The sequence below is a fragment of the Natrix helvetica genome (genome assembly GCF_964273705.1).
Source record: "Natrix helvetica genome assembly, chromosome: 4".
Lineage (NCBI taxonomy): Eukaryota > Metazoa > Chordata > Lepidosauria > Squamata > Natricidae > Natrix > Natrix helvetica.
In genome coordinates, this window is record NC_138550.1 from 124,796,214 (window position 1) to 124,818,224 (window position 22,011).

A 22,011-nucleotide genomic window follows, 5' to 3' on the forward strand; every position below is an offset into this window, starting at 1 on the left:
TCACTTCCCCCTACGAAACTGTCGGGAATTGGATCCCCCACGAAATGGCTTCCGAAAGGAATGCTGTTGTTGCTGCCTTCCCCTGGACCCGTAATTTGTCCTGTCCTGTCCCCTGTCACCTGTCTGGGGAAATGGCCTCTGATAAGAAGAATTAGAGCCGGAAGCTTGAGAGTTATCCTGCGCTCTAAAGGGCTGTCTTCTAAATGAACCTGAACCTTTACGTTCGGCTTTCTTCAAGGTGGCCGGGAGAATTTTGCGTTTGTCCTTTGTTTCTATGACAAACTTCTCCAAGGCCTCTCCGAAGAGTTGCCCTCCTTTAAATGGGGCGGAAGCAAGCTTCCATTTGGCCTTCATATCAGCCTGCCAGTGGCGGAGCCACAGCAGGCGACGTGACGTCACATTGGACGCCAAGGCCCTAGATGCGAATTTGGCCGCATTAAGGGAGGCATCTGCTGAATACTCTACGGCGGTTATTATTTTATTGATATCATGCCGCCATCTAGAACCTGCTGAGGGAGGTTTGGACCTGAGTTGTCTTAGCCAGAGGAGAGAAGCCCTGGTGAAGAATGATGCCGAGGTGGATGCTCTAATGGCCCAGGCAGCCGCCTGGTGCGTCTTGTGGCACGCCTTTTCCGAGCGTTTGTCCTCGGCCTTGAGCCCCTCGAGTAAATCTGCTGGAAGATTAGAAGTAGAAGTTAGAGAGACCACCGGGGCATCCACCTCAGGCAACTTCAGCACCTCATCCATTTTGTCTTCTACAGCGTAAAGGGATTTGTCCCCCCCGCTGGGATTGGTCAGGGTACCAGGTTGGACCCACTGCCTTTGGACAACGTCCAGGAATAAGTCCGGAATGGGAATCATTTCCTGGGTTGGTGAAGGTTCCTGGAATAAACCTTCCTTGTGGTCCTTAGTGGGAGGGGGGGTGGCTGAGGCACTCTTGGGAGTGGGCCCAAGTTCAGTGGCTGCTATGGCCTTGTGAAGGATGGATTTAAACAGAGATGGTTTAAATAACCCTGTAAAGGCCGGTTTATCAGGAGGAAGGTCCTCATCCTCCGATAATTCAAAATCCTCTATTTCCCCCTCCTCTAATCCTGTGTCCTCCGTGGCAACAGAAGTGCCAGGCGAAGCAGGGGCTTGGTCTCCTACAGGGGCAGGGATAGCCCTGGCTTTAGGAGTGCTAGCAGAACCAGTCTCTTTCTGTTTGAGACCATCAGCTATTCCTTGGGAGATGGCCTTAGCTATGATCTCCTTCATTTCAGCTGATAATGCGGGACCCTTGTCCTCTTTTGGGCGTCCCTTGGAGCCCTTGGAGGTTCTCCTTTCCTCCCTCTGAAATATATCCTGATATGGTTCCAATTCCTCCCTAACAGAAGAACTGGGAGAGTCTGGATAGCCCCAGGAGGCATCTGGGGAGGAGTCCCTTGAAATCCCCCCAGTTGATGGAGGTGAGCCATCCTGGTGGGGAGAATCCTGATCCTGAACCTTCCCTTGGGGAGAATGAGGCCTTGCCCATGCCTCCTCTTGATCTGGGGACCTGCTGGCTTTCTGGGCCTGTGAGGTATGGCCTCTACGGGTTCCCTCCTTACTGGTGGGTAAGTCCCCTGAGGCTCGGGAAGGGGATCTATTGGGATTGCCTCTCCCTCCCTTGTTTCCTTTGGGGGGGGGCTCCACTCTGGGCCTCTTGGAAGAAGGCCCAGCCTGCACCTCCAAACCTTCGTCTGCCATTGTTGATCTGGAGTCACAGGAAGGCTGGATGGGTCTGGAGGGCACCGCTGGGACGAGCCAGACGGCCACGAAACGTCCGCGGTTGCTGAAATAGGCAAGGGAAGCCAGCCGGCGAAATCCCTGCCTTAGAGTGCGAAAGCGGCTGTATTCAAGATGTTCGGCCTTGCCGGAGCCCCGGACAAGGCCCTCAGTCACTAAGCGTCGCTGCTGCTGCTGCTACTGGCGAGCTCCGACTGCGAGGTCTGTAAGCTCAGCCGTTTGAATCCTGAGGCAATTTGGTGCTGTAAAATGGCCGCCGCTGCGCGCGCAGCCTCAGTAACCAAGGCAACCCTCTCCGAAGTGGAGAAAAGGGCGCGAAAGGTTTAAAATGGCCGCCGCTGTTGCCAGGCAGAATTTTGAAGCCGTTAGGACACTTAAGGTTCCGAAAAGGCTTCCGCGGCTTTAAGGAAGAGATCCCCAGCGCCAAACAGCTGGTAGTCCCTTGTAGCGATTCCGCTCGCCAGCTGGAGCCGGACAAGCCTCAATCCTACCTCGCTTAGCCTACAAGCAGCAGACAATGAATATCAGACCTCCTGAGCTGTCAAGAAAATGCCTTAGCTGATTGTCAAAATAAATGGTCAGGAATTTCTTTAAATGCTGATGTGGGGAGTCCAAGCAAAAAGCCTAAACTGGGGAACTCCCCTGCAACAGTCCTATCGGGCGGACTGAGTTTTTAAAACTGACCTGCCAGAGGCAAAGGGGGCGTGGTCAAGGAAAAAACTCAGTCAGTCCTAGGGCAGTTAGGCTGTGTTAACCCATGCTTGGACTCTCCAAGCAGCGCACAGGAGAATCATATGTTCAACTATTTTTTTAAGATAATTAGTAGCAAGCTCATTTTTAGGATATAGATATAGATATATATATTTGTTCAATACGCCGTATCTTTTGACCACACATGCAACCGCTTCCTACCGCCTCTTTCAGTGCTCCCTAAATAGATGAGAAAACTTTCAATTAACCACAGTTATTCAGTTGAGATACCTGTGGACAACACATGATTTTTAACCAGTGTGGTAAATAGTGCTGGATGAGAGCCAGTTGTTACAGTACATATTGGCATTAGTAGTATCAGGAAAAATAGCTGGATAATTTGAAGTGCCTTTCTCAGAAATGCTATCTATATTCATTCACACAGTGCAAAGCAGACAAGCAGAATTGAGCAATCTCAATCTGTGAATAAGACATGGTGCTGAATGTTGGGGAGAGATTTAGATTTGTCAGATATTGTGATACTTTTCAGGAGAAACCACATTTGTACAAAAGGACAAACTGTGTCAACTCAGAAGGGTACTAGAATGTGATTGGGCAATATTAGAAAGGTGCTAGAGCATGTCTTAAACTGATCCCATGGAAGAAAGTAGAGAAAAGAAAGTAGAGAAAATGAAATACATTTGTTCTGCAAAATTACAAGGAATAAAATTGGAAGCATGTTAATCAATTTTGATAATAATGTTGACTTATTTTTCTAACATGAAGTACAGCATCCCTTCTGTCTTAATTTTGTTGGATATACATGGGTTTCCGGTTTTTAAAAGTTATTCTTTTAAAACAGTAAGTTATCCAAAGTTATTCTGGTGTCAGACAGCCCTTAAATCTAATAAAACAACTTTAAAGGGGGGGGGAACCACCCCAGAGTCAGATTGGGAAAGTTAGAACGATCTATGTTGAAAGAAAAACAAGTATTACAAACTTTACACAACCCTGGGGGAATGAAATTTTCTCATGACATATCTCTTGATAAAGGTTTTTAGAAAGACAGAAAGGAGTATAATGGAAGCAGAATTATCCTATATGTCAAAGAAGGCATGTATTCTTCTGATTCATTGAGGGTATCCATGTCAATCTACAAAGTGTTAGTACTAGGAAAATATTATCATCTCCTTGGCCAAGAAACTAAAGCTGATGTACAGATGGAAATTAGTCATTAGTGACTGCAATCACCTTCATAAAGTCTGAGAAAATGCATGTCCTGGATATAGCAAAAACCAAACTGCTTATGTCTTGGAACAGCTAGTCAACAACAACAACAACAGAGCACTAGACTTAATCTTAAAACTATGCTCAGAATTTGTCCAAGATCTAAATGTTTTGGAGAACTGATCATAATTTTATAATCATCAACTGGAATGTGAACAGATGCTTGCCACCAACATGATCTCAGAAGAAAAGACTTCCAAAAACAACGGCGGCATCATTCAAAAGAAAAATGAAGGGATAGTAGTACTGGCCATTTTCTTCATAATGCTTGAAAGTCATTAATAAATATGATAGCATATCAACTAGAATATACGCCTAAAATTAGGAGAGGTACCATCTAGGAAAAAAAAAACCCTTAAGTAATTAATAAGCAGCTTCACAATTGCTATTAAAGACAAGACTGCTTTTTTTTAAAAAAATGGAAATATTGGTCCGCTGGGGAGTACTGTACAATAAAGAAAAATGTGGCCAGAGAAATAGAGGCAGTCAAAAAAAGTGACAGCCCCCCCTCCCCCCAAAAAAGAACCCTGCATATTGTAAACACTGAAACAAAAAGTAACAAGTTCTCCACATATGTTTGATTTGGAATAGGGAACTGACTCAGGAGATGAGGGGGGAGGGGATTAAAGACATGTTAGAATGAAATAAAAAATAGCAAGTAAGTGAATTAATTATTTGCGTTTATACTCACTAATAAATATAGGAACTTAGTTTATTTTTCAGGAACAAGATCAGACAGGATGAGCCAAGCAAAGATAAAGAGATGGAGAAAAAAGGGATCTAATCCCTCATTATACTAGAGATGGTATCCACCTAAGAGTTTTTAAAGAACTTAAATGTGAATTTGCTGATCTTTTCACAAAATTATGCAATTACACTTTAACAATACCATTTGTTCCTACGAAATGGAAAATGCCAATATGAGCCATTTTTAAAAATAGAATTATAGATAAGGAAATGTCAGGTCACTTAGTTTCACATCTGTCCCAGGAAAGAATTTTTTAAAAAAGCAAACATGTATGTATGAGCTTCCCTTGTCCTTGGCTATCTGGATTCCAGAAAGATTAAGTCTGGTCTCACTAACCTTCTAGACATTTTGAGAGTGTCAACAAGCATGTAGACAAGGATGACATAATAGACCATATATACCTGGACTAAAAGCCTTTGACAAAACCCCTCACCAAAAGCTTGAGCAAACTCAGCTGTCATAGGGTAATAGGATAGGTGCTCGCATGGACTGACAACTGGTTAAAAACAGAAAACAGAGAGTAGGAATAAATGGGTGATTTGTACACTGGCAGATAACGTAAACCACTAATACATTAATGGAATCTAAGCTGGCAGTGTCTGCCCAGAAAAGGGATCCTAGAATCACAGCAGACTGCTTGATGAATGTTAGCCCAGCATGCAGTTGCTATAATATACAAATTCCATGCTTGGAGTACTGAGACCAAAACTATTGAAATAGAAGCATCACTGTACAAATGACAAATTACTTAGGGCAGAACAAATCAGGATCTTAAACCACAATTAAAATGTGGATAAATATCCTGGTTTGTTATGAAATTGTCAATAGTCTCCAATTTGGATATAAGGAAAACTATGGTTAAGAGAAAGTTTACTAATTTAATCATGAAGAAGATCACAGGGTTGCATCTGTAAGCAAAAGACCTATCTAAATGGAGATCAAAAGTAGTTATTGTTAATTGCGTTGATATTATTAAAATAACAATAAAATGCATTTTTATTTATTTTATTATAAATTTAAATTTATTAGCCACCCAACTCCAGTGGACATGGAAACTAGAAAAGACAAAACCCAATAAAATTCAAGCATTCTTCATTTTTATAAACAGCTGTACTTACAACAAACCAGATGTGCTTTTCAGTTCATTCACACCTTTCTCGGGAACTTTACCGCCAGTAAACCATTTTTTGGTTGCAGAAAATAAAGATCTACTCAAACCTTTTCTAGATATTAACTGAAAGATAGAAATGTTTTTTCACTGAAATGCAATAATTTATTATTCACAGAAAACATTTACTTTTCAGAGATTTACAGCTATCTAAAAAACTATGTATATCATATAGAATACTAGATTTCAATCAAATGTTTATAACAGTTATAGACCAGCATAAAGAAGGTGAAATGAAAAAAAGTTTTTTAAACAAAATATTACGACAAAAATCCACAAAATTAGAAAAATAAAAAATACATTTAAAGCATATACATATATTGTCTGCTTTTTAAACGTTTGTTTTTTACACAAGTGTGCATAGAGAGAGAGGGAGAGGGAGAGGGTGGGAGAGAAAGGGAGAGACTAAAAAAGTCAGATAATTTTCTTTTCAGCTTTTTTTAAATACTGCTATCTGTTATCTTCAGAAAACAACATATGCTTCATTTTAGGAAATGTATGAATTTATAGGTTTACTCATCTATTGAGCATTGTTATATAATTCTCTTCAGCAAAAGATTGAAAAGCAAGAATAATTATTCATTGTCATTACATATTTTATCAAAGTAATCTGAAGGGCTCTGCATAAAAGGAATCTTGTATTTATTAGCTCTAGCTTTCATTTGTGACTTCAGATCATTTAAAATACATTGTGTTGGGGTTTCTAAAGCATTACATCATCTTTATAAATGAATGGCAATGACATTTGTATTAAATTTCAATGTTAAATATCAATTATACTATGCACATGTACTTTGACATAAGCTGTATTGAGGATTTTCAGTGAAATAAATAATATACAGGATATGTTCTGAATACATTTAAGATTTTACATAGCAAGCTTTGATTGTGAATCTAGCTTGAATTTCAGCTAAGCCAAAAACCTCCCTAAAAACATATTTGTAAAAATATTACTTACCTGATCATTCAGTTGCCTAATAGTTTTCTCTATATGTGGTAAAAGTCCTCTAAAAGTGAATTCTTGTATGAATTGCCGAATTCGATCATGATCTGTGAGTGTCAAACAAGTGCCATGAGGTGTCCAAATATTTGATTTCTTTGATTCTTGCATAGATAGATTTGGTTTTATGTAATCTGTGCCATCCAAGTAACTACTGTCGCTAGCATGATCCAACTGAAGTGGGTGGCTCTTAAAGTTATTTGATAAACCATCTAAGAAAAAGAAACTATATGTAATAACCATTAAATTATGATTTCAAAACTGCCTACAGTAATCCTTAACTTACTATGGCAATCGGAATCAGACTTTCCATCACTGAACAATGAGATTATAAAGCACAACCACATCACTTAGTAATGGCAATCACTGCAATTCCAGCTGCTGTTGTTTAACCAAATCCCAAAACTGTTAGGTGAGGCAACTTCCTGCTAACTTCCCACAAGAAGTCAACGGGGAAGTCAGCAGGAAGTTGCAAGTCACAGGAATCTTAGAAACAAGCCAGGAAGCAGGTAGGTGATTGCTGCTGAGGGGGACAGCAAGGGGGCGTCCAAGGGTGCAAGGGATATGTCTGCAAAAGGGTATGGTATGTGTTAAGAATGTGAGATGCAGGAAGGATCAGGGAGGATGCATGAAGGTGTGAAAAGGTACACGAGCATGCAAGAAAGATACATCAAGGCTCAGGAAGCGCCTGCACAAATGGCCAGCATAGTGCAACCACAGAAGGGCTGGAAGTGGGTGGATAGGTGGGAGAGATTTATCTCAGTAACTTACAGCATTTCCCGCTGGCTTCTCTATTGAATTTCTAGGAAAGCCAGAAGGAAAGGCTGCAAATGACAATCATGTGATTGTAGCTTGTGCAACAGGTAGTAAATTGAGCCAGCTGTCAATCACTCAGGGTGTGATTACATGACCAAGGGGATGCTGGGATGGCTAAAACGTTGAAGACCAGTTACAGCCAACATTTGTTTACCACCGTTGCAACTTTGAACAGTCATTGAATGAATGGTCATAAATCGAGGACTATCTGTATTCATAATAAAATTTAGCTATTTTGCAAGATTTCATACTTTTATAATATTTATATGACTTCATATCCATATCAATCCACAATGCACACATATATATCAGAAATGTCACAATATTTGACATGAGTGCAAAAGGCAAGTTTCAGCACCTAGTTTACCAAAATGTCTTAATTTTTTTTCCAGCCTCCAATGGCTGCAGGTAATATGGTATGTGTTAAGAATATGGTAGTAATATAGAGACAATCTTGAGGGGATATGACTGAAATTTTCAGTTTTCGGGTAGGTTTTAAAAGATCATTATTAGTGTATTGCCTTAATGGAAGCTTAACATACTTATTTTAACTTTGTATTATGTCTTCTCCAAAATACTAAAATAATAATAATAATAAGGTAGCCAAAACTACTGAAGAAGTCTGCTCTTCTGGACTCTCTCCTCCCATTGGCTTACTGCTTTCAGATGCCCTGTGATAAGCTCTTATTTTTGCTTTTTAAAGCATGAAGTTTTTTATTTATAATCATACTTTTATAATCATACTGTAAGTACATTGTCTTGGTAGAAAAGCTATCTGAAAAGTAGGATATACCATATTTATGCGAAAGGGAGATGCCTCTGAATTGAAGACCATTTCCGCAAAAGAGAAAGTATTGTAAACCACAAAATTATAAACAAGCAAAAATACCTGTCGAATTCCCCACTTTCCCCTGTGGCAACTAGAGTTCCTAACTCCAGTCAAAAATATTCATCCTATAGTGTGCCTAAGCCACAATATGCATATACACATCCCCAAAAGAAATGAAGAAAATAATAAGTAAGTTTTCTCTATAAGTAATCCCATTAAGAAAATTAAATGATCCTCAATTGCATAAGACAAGGATTTTTGTTATGTTCAGAAGCCACTACCTCATACAGAATCTAGTGGTATAAATATTCATTTTTTTGTCTTCATCCAACATATACAAGCAGTCCTCAACTTGGGATCACAACCACAATTTCAACCAGAATTTCCATTGTTATGTCAGTATCTTGGTAAAGCAAATAGTCAAGTAACCAGACCCAATTTTACAATCATTTTTACCACGGTCATTAAGTTATGACTTCCCAGCCAACTTTGCTTGTTGGAAGCTGGCTGGGAAGGTCAAAAATTGCAATCGTGTACATGTACCCGAACTACAATCATATGACTTGTGGGGATGATACGACAGACACAACAGCCATAACTTCAAATATCATAAGTCACTTTTTCCAAGACCATACTAACTTTGAACTGTCATTAAACAAATGGTTGTAAATCAAAAGCTGCTTATATAGTGAAAAGGAAAGGAACTCAACTGCAATAAATAATATGTTCTTGGTGACAAATGATCCTTTATAAACTGGTAAAAATATGCAAATTCTAGTGTAATCAAAATGCGATATAAAATACTTAGAATGATAATTGGTCTATTAATTTCAAAGAAATGTACCTTTGGAATCATTATCTAACCCATCCAGTGGTATGAAGTGATCAGAATTCTTATTTGAAATAACTGCACATGTGCCATCTTCACAAAGTTCCTGTCAGAATAATATATAGAAAAACACTTTCAATTTTACAAAAATATTATGCATCAAAATATTCTAATGAAAAATGTTCATTAATTTTTAAACAGTTTGGCCTTAAAAATAGCTTTGAAAGCTAGACGTACAATATTCTCACTAAATTACAGATGAATATTTAAACCAGGGGTCACCAATTGATGGTCCGTGGACCACAGGTGGTCTGCAGAAAAATTATTTGCAATTTTTATATTGCATTAAATCAGGGGTCCTCAAACTAGGGCCCCTGGGTCAGATACATGCAATGAACATTTGTGTTGCTGCAGAGTCTCCTCCTTCGGGGTCTTTTTATGCGGGTTGGAGGGGGGCAGAAATTCTGACGTGGGTTCTGCTTTGGCCGCCTGGTGCGGTGCTTTGGGCAAAGCCTGAAAGGAAGTGCCGCTGGTGGTGAAAGAGCCGGAGGGCCTTGTTCCAGTGGGACTGCTTCATGGCCTGGAACTGGCTGACCATCTCAGCCTGCTGAGCTCCAGGCACCGGTACCTGGCCTTGCACTCCTGCAGGTCTTTCCTCTGCTTGGAAAGCCTATGCTCGTAGTCCTCAATGAGGTGCTTCTGCTGAGCCTCCTTCTCGGTCAGATCCAATTTGAATTGAGCCAGCTGTTTTGCCAACTCTTTCTCATGGTGGCTGCTTAGCTCCAACAACTGCTTCCTGTTGGGGCCCTAAGGAGCCCAGGCAGGCAGGCAGGCAAGTAGTGGCTGGGAGGGGAGGGGTGAGTAGAGGCTGGTGAGGTGCCCCTTGACATGAGTGGCAGAGTTGGCCATGCCCACCTAGTCACATGGCCACCGAGCCACGCCCATCCAGTTGGTCATTAGACAGACTATATTAGTGGTCCAAGGGATTTAAAGTTATGAATTTAGTGGTCACTGAGGTCTGAAAGGTTGGTGACCCATGATTTAAACAACATTAGTACAGACTCTTGGGAGAGGGGCAATACAGGTAATTATCAATCTATGACCACAATGGAGCTCAAAATTTATGTTGCTAAGTGACACACTTAATTCTGGTCCATTTAGTTGTTAAGTTAATAATACAGTTGTTAAGGAATCTGGCTTCCCCATTGACTCTGCTTGTCAGATGGTCGCAAAAGGTAATCAATCATGTGTCCTTGGGACATGGCAACCATCATAAACATGAACCAGTTGCCAAGCATCTTCATTTTGATTACGTGATCACGGGGAAGCTGCAACAGTTGAAAATGTGAAAAGCAATCATGATGCTTTTTTCTCTGCTCTTGTAACTTCGAACAATCACTACATGAACTGTTGTAAGTCGAGGACTGCATGTACTTTATACATATTTTAATATATGAAGAATGGAAAATATAAAGCATTACAATGGATAGTTACTTCTAAGATCTATTTTTGAAAGAGTGACCTATTTCATACTAAAAAAATCAATTCAATTAACTCAAAGTGTTTTCTCATCCTTTCCCTCAGCTTTCACTGTTGAAGGTCTCTTTGACTGAGGGGTCTTTTATTACTCAACTGATGGTTCTCTTGCTTGGCCAAATCCCTCTATTCCTCAAATGCAAAACTGCGGACAACAGGAAAGACTTCAAGCTTGCTATAGTTATTACTAATACATTTTTGATCTATGAAAGTATCTCATGGTAGTTATCAATTATGTCCTTAATCTCTCTTATTTTTAATTTGCAATTGAAACTGCTGTTCCGTTTTATTGACAGAGGAAACATTTCAAGTATAACAGTGGTTGGGTTAAATAAAAATTATATACTAATAATATGTCTCATTTACGAATTACAGCTTTTTGTACTAAATGTATTGAAATTGTGCAATAGTTTGGTAATTGTCAGGATATTCAATTAATTGGAAGAAGTTTAAAGTGATTCTATAGGATCTTCTACGGAAATTTGTAATAACTGGAGTTTCAATTGTTGCACAACTGGAAAGGCAAATCCAAAAATCCAAGGTTTTCATTTTTGAGATAAATATATCAAATTTACCTTGAAAAGCAGCATACATAATTAAATATTTATTGAGTTTATGGAAAAGGACAAATGTTGTAAAATTAGCATGAAATTAATATACCTACAGAGAGATATACATATGCTAATGTATTTAAATTACTATTTATATCTGATGTGTTTGTGTGATTCTAAGTCTACTGTGTTTTGTTCTTCAAATAAACAGATAGTATATCCGAGTTTATTATTTATTTCTAATAACTCTGGAACAAAGACTGTCCCATATCAATAGATACTTAAATGCTTTAAAAAATATTAGGCACCTTTCTTAAGATAAGACTAATTCTTATCTAATCAATAAAAATATTCATTAATTGCTCAAGATAATTTTAAAAAGCCAATTAATTATGTCAGAAGTATAAAATGGATAAAATGGATGAAGAGTGATTTGGATGGATGGATAGATGGATGGATACCTGAGTTTGTATAATGTTTTTCTGAAGGTACTGGCTCCAGGGATCAGGAATCTGTTCATCTGTTCCTCGATTAGACACACGAGAATTTATCTTAAGCAAGTAGCAACCCTGAGTTCCATATCTCTGCTTTATTTCTTCATATATTAAATCAGCTCTGCAAATATGGCCAAGAGAAAACTATGACATTTTGAAAGACTAGTATAAGAGAATAGGAGAAACTTCAATGAGAATATTTATTAAATATAAGAAATACAATTATGAGCAGCACAAGAATGGTTTCTGGTTGAAGTAACAGGCAAAATTGAAAATTGCATTTCAAAACACAAAAGGAAAAATATGACATAGGAGTGACTATGTAGAGAAAATATTTCATTCTTGGATAATTATTCTTCCTTCTGCTAGCAGATGGAATATACCACATTATAATTACCACTTGAATGATTTTAGCTTCAATTTCTCTTAGGCATCAATGAATTACAATTACGTTATTAAAAGAATATTTATTGTACAATAAATTACTTTATGAGAAATCCACGAATGGGTGCATAGTCAATAATTAACATTCATTCATCAGGAAAACTAGAATAAATGTAGTATAAATGAAGTCAAGACAAAATAAGATAATCAAGCTGGAGTCCTAGTTTGTATTCCTCTAACCAGCCAGAATGCAAGCAAGTATGTTTTAAATGTATTGCCTGGGATGGAGGTAAGAGCATCCCAGGCATGGGACAAGGGAGGCAAAGTAAAGTAAGGGAGTGGGGGGGGGGGGGGTTCCTTTCCTTTTATTCATTTTTATAACCCAATGTAGAATTATAAAAGGAATGTAAAAAAGGAATAAAAAATAACTCTACCTTGTAGAAATCTCCTATGCTAAATATTGTCCATGTTATTTGATTTTTAGAAAATTCCATTATGTACAGTAGAAGTTAAAAATATTAAATAATGAACAATCAATTATTTTTTTATTCCAAACTGGTGGGAATCATTTAAATCCACATTACTGATTTACCTTAATGACTTCAAACAAGTTAGGTGCATTTGGGCTACCTTTTCATTCATTTTAAATCAAATAAATGGACAACAAGCTTGAAATTAATATTGTAGAAGCCTAATAAAGTATTAGTGATGCCTACTCACCTTTGTTCCTCTCCTATACTCACATCATGCAACAACACGTAATATTTCAGTGTGTTTGGAATAAACCACTTTGGATAGGAATATTCATTACTATGTTGAATCCGATGTTGCTCTTGTGATAGTTTTAGAAACTGTTCCACAGGTTCAGATTCACTAGATGATACCACGAGCATACCTTACTTAATGTTAAGGTGGAATCCCAACTGTAAAAGTTAGCTAATTACTAATACAAACACTAAATAAGTTGATTACTTTTAGTGACAATGGCAAAGGCATCGATTCATAATGCATAAGAGAAGGCAATGGTAAACCTGTATTTTCTTTAACCAAAAACCCACATAGATAAAAGTATTAAATGATTGATAATATAGTGCTAGAGTATGGTTCCCTCAGGTTGAATGACATTGAAAATGCTATTGAGGAAGAGGTGAGGATATCTCAAAGAACTACTGGCGTGTATAACATGGCTAAATTAAAGCATTTATGATGTGTAATCACTGATATTGCCACAGAGGTAATACTCACTTAACTATTTGTTAGAAGCTGCTGCCAATCCTTTATGTTATGGCCATTGAACACCTCCTTTGGTCAAATACAGCCCGTTCATATTTATGATTGTAGCATGTACTTCCTCCCATCAATCTATCACCCTTCTCTGTCCTTCTGGCCACCCTATATTCTGCTGTCTATCCCTGCTGCACAAACCCCATAACTGATGTTGGCCACCTTCTTGTTCCTGCTGCTGCTGAAGCATGCCTAGCTAAGATAGCTGTTGGCTCTTCATGAGGCCATGCAGGAAAATGATAATGAAGGCCAGATGTAGGTGTGGGCAGCAGAGGTAGACAGCGGCAAAGTTCAGGAAAACCATAAGAGCAGAGATGGGGGAAAATAAGGGGATAGGGGAAACTGAAGTGGAGGTGAGGGATGCAGGGCTGAAAAAGCATGAGTCCTTGCCTAATGAAGGCACACACTTGGCCTAACAACTACAACTGGGACTATTAGAACTGCCAGTTCTGAGCAGTGGGCCTCATGTGATGTTTAGCCTAATGATCACATTATTTAGAGATGGAAATTCTGATCCTAATTAGGCTTATTAGGTGTGGCCCATCTGTACAAGAAAAAAAAATCTGAAGCTGCAAAGAGAGAATTACAGAAGGAACATTGAATGTAAGACTCATGAACATGGGAAAGCTCAACACAATGAAAGATGAAATGAAATGATTAAATGTTGACATCTTAGGCATCAGTAGATGGATTTGGATCAGACCTTTTTGTCATAAAATCATACTGTTTATTACTCAGGATTTTAAATCAAAGAAACAGTGTTTCTATTATAGTTAAGAAGGGTAAAGCAAGAACACTACTTAACTATAATGCAATCGAGAATCACTTTGAAGTCATTGATAAAGACCCAGAAGAATTTTGTCATAAACTTAATTTGTTAAGGATCAATGTGAACAGGGATTGTCAAAAATGAAGAAAGAAAAGAAAACAAACTGGTTGTTAAAACAAACCATGGAAATTGCAAAGAAAAGAAACCAAAACCAGGAAAAATAAAAATCTCAGAAAGGAATTTAACAAAACCTTTTAAGAGAACTGTTAGAAAAGACAAGAAGCAGTGTTACAATATATCTATAGGCACTGAGAATCTTTCCCAAAGGTATGGAAAAACAAGAAAAGTCTCTCATCTGAAAGAGAGATCTGGAATATACAAATTCTCACATAGAATGTCATTTCAAATTATGGGATTATTTATATATCACCTCCAACGTTTGGAACTATTTGTTTCATATTTAAATTAATTAAAAACTAAACAAATAGCTTTTAAAAATATATCAACTGCAATATATTAGCTTCAGTATATGTTATAAAAACACATTACAAAAGCAAGATGCATAACCTAACAAGAATCAAATTATAGATAGTGTGTGTAAACAAGTGAGGAAGAATATCACTTGACCAGACTTCGTTTTTAGTCACATGCTAAATAAAATTAATCTTAATCTTGATGGCAACACTTAAGGAGACTGTTGGAATGGAACTGTCAGAAAATAGTTTTCTACTGAAAAGTCTATTGCTTTCGCTGCCTTCTTTCAGTCTTGCATGTTTCTGCCATTCTGCTATTCTCATGAAGGGCAAGGGGACCAGATTTCATCATAGCCTCATACATTGTTACTTGTCTTATACCCTACAAGTATTCACACAGCTTTCTTGATTAATTTTTACCTTGGCTCAATATTTTAGACATCTTAACTTGACCCTTTATAATCTTGTAAAATTTCAGAAACAGATTATCCAAAAATCTATTGCAAAGGAAGACTACTTGGTTATATGTAGAGGATTGGTTCAAATATTTTATTGTGTATCTAGGATAAATATATGCAATCACTATATCGTGTTTTCAAGAGGCATTTCCTCCTCTTGGGTCACTTCTTCTTGAGTTATTCAAACTATAGAGACATGGTCCATCTGAAGCTAACTGTATCATGTCCATCTATTTCTAAGGATACAGGCTACATAGTGGTTTAGAAACTCATGGTCTGATGCTGGCATAGATTGAAGAAAGCTCTCTCGATAAGCTTCAAACCATGGGGTGGTGGCTGAAATAAATGAGAAATTAAAAAGATGGTTATACAACCTTTTTTTTTGCTGTAAAACCATTTATGCTACTTAAAGTATTATAAAAGAAAGGTGAGAAAATATACCAAGTTAACAGCATTATTTCAATATGTCCCATAACCACGTATTAGAACAACAGATAGCTTTACAAATTGTACCTATGTTTTATTATTAGATACATTTTCATTTATCTCCATGGAAGCAATTCAAATAAAAAAAATTAAAGATAACCTGAAAATCTATGTGTAGCATACTGACAGTCTGACTCTATGCATACGTACTAGGCATTAAATTCAACAAGCATTTACTTGCAGGTAGTCCTCACTTAACAACTGCCCCATTTAGTGACCATTCAAAGTTACAACACTGAAAAAGTAACTTTACAATCATCCTCATACTTACAACCATAGCAGTATCCTGCAATCACATGATCGCATTTGTGTCCTTCACAGCCAGCTTCCAACAAGTAGTGTCAGTGGAGAAGCTGGTGGTAAAATCACAAGTGATGGTCACATGATGTCTTGCTTACTTATGACCACAGCAGAAGCGAGGTCATAGGTCTAGGGGCAGTGATGTTATGTCTTGCTTAATGATCACACTGCTTAGTAATAGAGTTGCCAGTCCCAAATCTGATCATTAAGCGAGGACTACCCGTATTACCATATGATACGATGGCATGTGCATCTAGAGAAGCAGTGGAGGAATTTTGGCAACCCAAGAGCTTTTCCAGAGATAGGGGGAAAGAGATTTGGGGTAGTCACATACTTGATTCTCTCAGGAAATACAGTATTTAGTGATTAGAAAGTAATCACTTGAGTTTGGCAAATTCGGTGTAAACAAATAAAGGATTAAACTCAATTAGACTTTGCTGTATTGTCTCTGGGTTTGGGCCTAACATACACATGATATTTTGTAAACATAAATGCCTTTTATATTTCGTAAAGTACCTTTACAACTGGTAATATCTTTAATTTACATTATGGATCATAAACATTCTTAATAAAAACTGATCATAAGGTTATTTTTATTCATATTTGTAAGGTTATTTTTATTCCTATTAGGAATATAGAAAGCAGTAATAAGTATTTTTATTATGAAATTTATATGTAGCCCATCTTGCTATCCAAAGCAATATTTTTAAAAAGTAGTATCTTTTAAGAAACTAAAATTGTAATTACACTAGTATTTTTAACAACATAGATACAGTAATCTTTGTTTAGCAACCATTCATACCGTGTTTCCCTGAAAATAAGACAGGCACTAAATATGGCTTGGGCCTTAGTATGAGGGGAGGGTTTATTGTTTTGGGGTTGCCGGGCAGCTGCTCTCTTGCCGGGCACAGCCTCATGGGCAAATGGCTGTGTTGCGCTGTCACAGCAATGCAACACAACAGCCATGAAGCGACTATGCTCACGAGCAGCCACCCGGCAAACCCCCTTTCCAGCCGGGCCCAGTGCCATTCACTGACCTAGGGGTATCGCCAAGCCACGTGAGCGCCTGTTCGCCACCGCCTGGCTGTCGCGGCTTGGCGCCTTCGAAATGCCAGTGAATGGCACTCTGCAAGGCTGGAGAGGGGGGGTGCGCAAGCGGCTGTTCCGCTCTCGCTCACGCGTCTCCCAGCCTCACGATGCCCTGGCCCAGCTCTCCCCGCACAGCCAGGGCACCTCTGCCGCCACCCCAGCATGGCTTTTTCAGAGGCTTCCAAATCAAGTCTTCCAGCAGTGGCTGCTCTGGGTATAGGCTCTATGGTTGTATGCTCTGCCGGCAGCTGGCCCACAACCATAGAGCTTACGCCCAGAGCGGCCACTGCTGGAAAGTTTGGAAGCCGCCGAAAAAGCCATGCTGAGATGGCGGAAGTGCCCTGGCTCTGCAGGGAGAGCTGGGCCAGGGCATTGTGAGGCTGGGAGGCGCGTGAGCGAGAGCGAAACAGCCACTCGAGCAACCCCCCTCTCCAGCCGTGCAGAGCACCATTCACTGCCATTTCAAAGGCACCAAGCCGCAGGAGCTGGGCAGCGGAGAACAGGCGCTCACGCGGCTTGGCGATACCCCTAGGTCAGTGAATGGCACTGTGCCCGGCTGGAAAGGGGGTTTGCCGGGTGGCTGCTCGTGAGTGTGGTCGCTTCATGGCTGTTGTGTTGCGCTGCCATGGCCATTCGCCCATGATGCTGTGCCCGGCTCTTTGGGAGCCCACTCGCAAGAGAGCAGCCGCCCAGCAACCTCCCTCTTCATATGGGCACAGTGCTACTCACCAACCTACCAGTATACCGAAGGCGCCAAACAACGCGACCACCTTTGCCTCCCTGCCCCCAGTTCCCACGGCTTGGCACCTTTGGGATACTGCTAGGTTGGTGAGCGGCGCTCTGCCTGACCATAGGTGGGGGGTTGTCCAGGGGGCTTATTTGCGGGGGAGGGTTTATATTTTGCCCACCAGAAAAATGTGGCATGTTCTTATTAGAGGACATGTCGTATTTTTGGGGAAACATGGTAGTTACAACAGTGATGAAAAAGTAACTTTACAACCAATCCCCATGTTTAAAACCTTTGCAAATCTGTAAATCAAAGGAAAACTGAAGTAAGTTCATAGGCACTGTCATGGTTTCACTTCATGACTGCTCTGCTTCATGACCAAATTGCTGGTCCCAGCTGTGATTGCTAAATTAAAATCACAGGTCTATAAAGCATAAATTTAAATTTAAAAAATAAATAAACAAATAAATAAAAACAAACAAACTAATGATATTGGCCGCCCATCTTAACATAAGATAACCCGTAACTCTGGATGGCCTACAGTTACATCTTAATTAAAACATAAAACGTCAAAATCAAACCTAACAACCAAAGACACAAGGTGAGGGAGGAGGCAGAGGGGGGGAGAGGGGGGATCTGTTATTATTCAATCACCTCCACTGCACAGATCCCCCACTGGAGCCCCAAGCCAACTGGCACAGCAATGTCAGAACGAACAGATAGGAAGGTGGGAGTCAATATGATACGATAATACAATATTTCTTTCTTGTAGCAAACACATTTTCAAAGGCTACACATAGTAATTAAGATAATTTCATCATCACAGTGAATCCTTCAAATTGATGCACTTATTACACAAAGCACTAGATACTAGTGCACACAGAGAATTGGGTTTAATATTTCATTCTCCTAACAAAAATACCATCTCAATGCAATCTGTACCATTTCAAGACAATGCCTCAGATATACAGTATAAGAATCTTCATACAGCCAAATGACTTGGGTTTATACAGTTGTTATCGTATTAGTATTTCAAAGAAGTGATAAATGAAACATCAGGCAGATGTAATCTGTTATTGGACTCTGCCACGATGTAATACTTATTCCAGCTAATTTATTCTATGAGATAGATATACAATTTGAAAAAAAATAGCTAATGCTAATTTAAAAAATGAACCAAATTTTTTTTTATATTCTTGGTAGGAGAGGATTGGAAAGATTAGCATATGATTTCGGTATCTACTACAGATTTGGTAGTATTCAAATGTAATTATTAGTCATTATTCAGTTAATCACTCCAACTTTTAGATATTATTCTACACACACACAATTTAAATGTACTTTTGGATTCCACTTATTAATATTTGCCATTCTCAAATATGTCTTGCTTGTATAGAAGGCAAAACCGCAATAGCTCCACAGATATTTTCCTGAAAGTCAATATTTCAGAATTGGAATTAATGATTTGTTTACATTACTTTAAGTATGCCTTAAAAAATAAAATGATTTTTAAGGAGGAGTAAAATAATTAAGGTAAAATATGTCATGGCATTTTAGGAATTTGCTGACACTAAAGAATATAACGGAGGCATGTATCAATTTGAAAAACATGCATATAAAATCACAAGTGTCATAAGATGTAAGAATGGGAGAGCTCTACATTTTTACAGGCTGTGCAATGTTCTCATTAAGGGAGGCTCAAGAAGAGCATTATGCATGCATTCCACATGAGTAAAAATTTATTCTATTTCAGAATAAAATTAGCCATTAGAACAAAAATCATTATTATACTGAGTTGACTATTTTGTGCAGATGCTATGTTGATTTTTAAACTTTTAAAAAGGGAATATAGGTGCATAAAGTATTTTAAATGGATCTGTGTATGTGATATGGTAAAGGATTAAAGATAAACCCTTTATCTCAAGTATTTTCAAGACCGGTATTGCCAAAATTTTATCAAATCGGACTGGGAAAAGCACAAATGCATAAATAGATGAAGTCATGTGATTGCTTCTTCCTGCAACTGAAGTGTAAATGTTTTCTAATATATTTAAAAGATGGCAAGAAGGAACAAAGATACTTCTGCTTTCAACAGCTTAGCTATTGAGTAATAACGATTTTCAGATGGCAAGAATATTTTGCAACAAAAGACTCTGCTTGCTCTCCACTTATTCTGAAGGAAAGGACTATATTTCAGTGGTCTCCTTAAAGGAAAAAAATCATTCATTCAATTACAACAACTGCCCATCTAAGTCAATGATTCTGGTTGGCTTACAAATCAAAAAATGTATTACAATTAAAAATATTAAAAGCCTTTTAAAATAGCAAAAACACTAAAAACATCCAGATTAAATATACTGTATGTACAAGAGCAAGATATTTAGCCAGCTAGAATATATCCAGGAAATTGGGTCCTTAAAACATTCAGCACCCCAGCGCAAAATTAAGAGTTTGGGTCACTGTTTGAGGACACCTTATAGTCAAATATAGTCAGTGTGTTAAATCTATCCTTTATGGAAGAACCATACATATATGAAAATTAGTAGTAACCATTTGTAAATAAGTATCCATACATTTATGCTTTCACTGTTCAACAAGCCTTTGCAATAGTCTCCTGCAACTCACAACTAAAAGAAACAGTACTATATCCATCTACATACGTATACACATAAATCACAATACTATTTCCTTTTAGGATGAGCAATGTTATGCAGAAAACAGGAAAAAAAATAAACCAAAGAAATTAAAGGTAGGAGATAAGATAAAGAAATATTGTGAAACTTAGTTTACAACACCTTGTGATGTATTTACCTGTCCTTGCAAAAAAATATTTGCTTCCATCGTATTATTACATTCACTTCCTACTTACACTGTGCTCTACAAATGACCCTCCTTTCTCTTTTTCAGCATCTTATTAACTCTAAACATACTGTCAGTTTCCTAATCACATACTGTACTCATCAGTCCCCATTACTTGTTCTTACCTCTCCAAATGGTCCAACCATTATTTTGAGTTCCATTCCCTTGTTCCCATTTGTTCATTCCTATCATATCGTTGAATATCTTTCCCCCATTGGATAGCATTATTTCAGAATGTTACAAGATTTTCTCCCAAGCTCCTATCTTGTTTTCCATTTTCATTATTTACTAAGCATAACTAGTAAATATCACCAAATATGGCTTCTTTCTCTTTCCATATACACTAACAACTCCTTAGTGAAACCAATTCATATTTTCTTGACTTTACATTTTAAAACCTTTCATTTATAATTAGTCATGTATTTAACAACTCTTATTTTGTAGGGTGAGGCTATCTTCAAATCTATTATATCCTTTCAGTTTCATTTAGTTTCAGACATACTGTATGCCCTATTTTCTTTTTATTCATAAATTAATTTTTTTACCATTAACCCCGTTTATATTCCAAGTTATAATTTTCCTTATGCTACATTTATCACCAGACCAGAATAGAGACATTGAGATTTACAAGCACATCATTATTTAGGTCAATCAGTGCTTCACATACTACTTTTTAATCTAGACAAGGTGTATACTATACCTGTGGCGTAGGAGAATAGCAATAACAATACTGATCAATTTTAGCCAGTACGTCACAAACATATGCTCACTGAATCTTGGAAAGTTAGAATCTTTAGAGATTATCTTTCAAACCAAAATATTTGCATCCTACCAATTAAGAGATAAATGAAATAAACTGACACATAGTCAAGACACATCTTATCTAGTTTATATACTGTGTTAAAAAGAATCTAGGTACAGGAGAGAAAAACAAATGATTTACAAAATCAGAATCCCAGTAAAACTTCTAAGGAAGATTTACTCTGGTTGTTTGTATAAAAGAAGAAAGGATATCAACAGACTATTTAGGACACCGGCAACTGAAATCCCCCTATTTTCTCAAGTGCAGGGTTGTCAAACTCACGGCGTCACAGTGGCGTCGCATTATGTATCAGGACTTTTTTCCCTTCGCCAAACTGGGTGTGACCAATGCGTGATGCATCCAGTCCGCGGGCCGGGAGTTTAACAGCCCTGCTCTAGTGGAACTTTGTTTTAGAAGGCAAGTAGCAACTTAGAAGATAAAAGTAGCACATTAGAAGTAGCCCGTTAGAAGAGAAAATAATTTTCTCTTCTATTATTCCATAAATTCTAATCGTAACACATAATTTTATTCATGTAAGTTTCACTGTTTTTAAGAGAAATATAATTGCTTTTTCCTGCATGCCAATATTCTAAGAATAATCAATTTTTTTAAAAAAAACTTTCTCGATTAAATACAACCAAATTCAGTGAAGCACATGAGAATAAATT

At 38.1% G+C, this 22,011-nt stretch overlaps 1 protein-coding gene across 5 annotated transcripts in view; it reads right to left on the minus strand.

The window, feature by feature from the left end:
• TRAPPC8 (trafficking protein particle complex subunit 8) overlaps positions 1–22,011 on the minus strand; it is a 74,473-nt gene that overhangs the window by 38,201 nt on the left and 14,261 nt on the right. For all 5 annotated transcript variants that reach the window (XR_014175283.1, XM_081951927.1, XM_081951928.1 and 2 more), the window contains 6 exons: positions 15,327–15,416; positions 12,817–12,991; positions 11,680–11,833; positions 9,147–9,237; positions 6,616–6,869; positions 5,608–5,723 (listed from right to left, as the gene is read on the minus strand). Coding sequence is in view for 4 of the 5 variants with exons in the window: in XM_081951927.1 (XP_081808053.1) it covers positions 5,608–5,723; positions 6,616–6,869; positions 9,147–9,237; positions 11,680–11,833; positions 12,817–12,991; positions 15,327–15,416 (880 nt within the window). In the remaining variant the exon portion in view is untranslated. The remainder of the gene's footprint in view (positions 1–5,607; positions 5,724–6,615; positions 6,870–9,146; positions 9,238–11,679; positions 11,834–12,816; positions 12,992–15,326; positions 15,417–22,011) is intronic.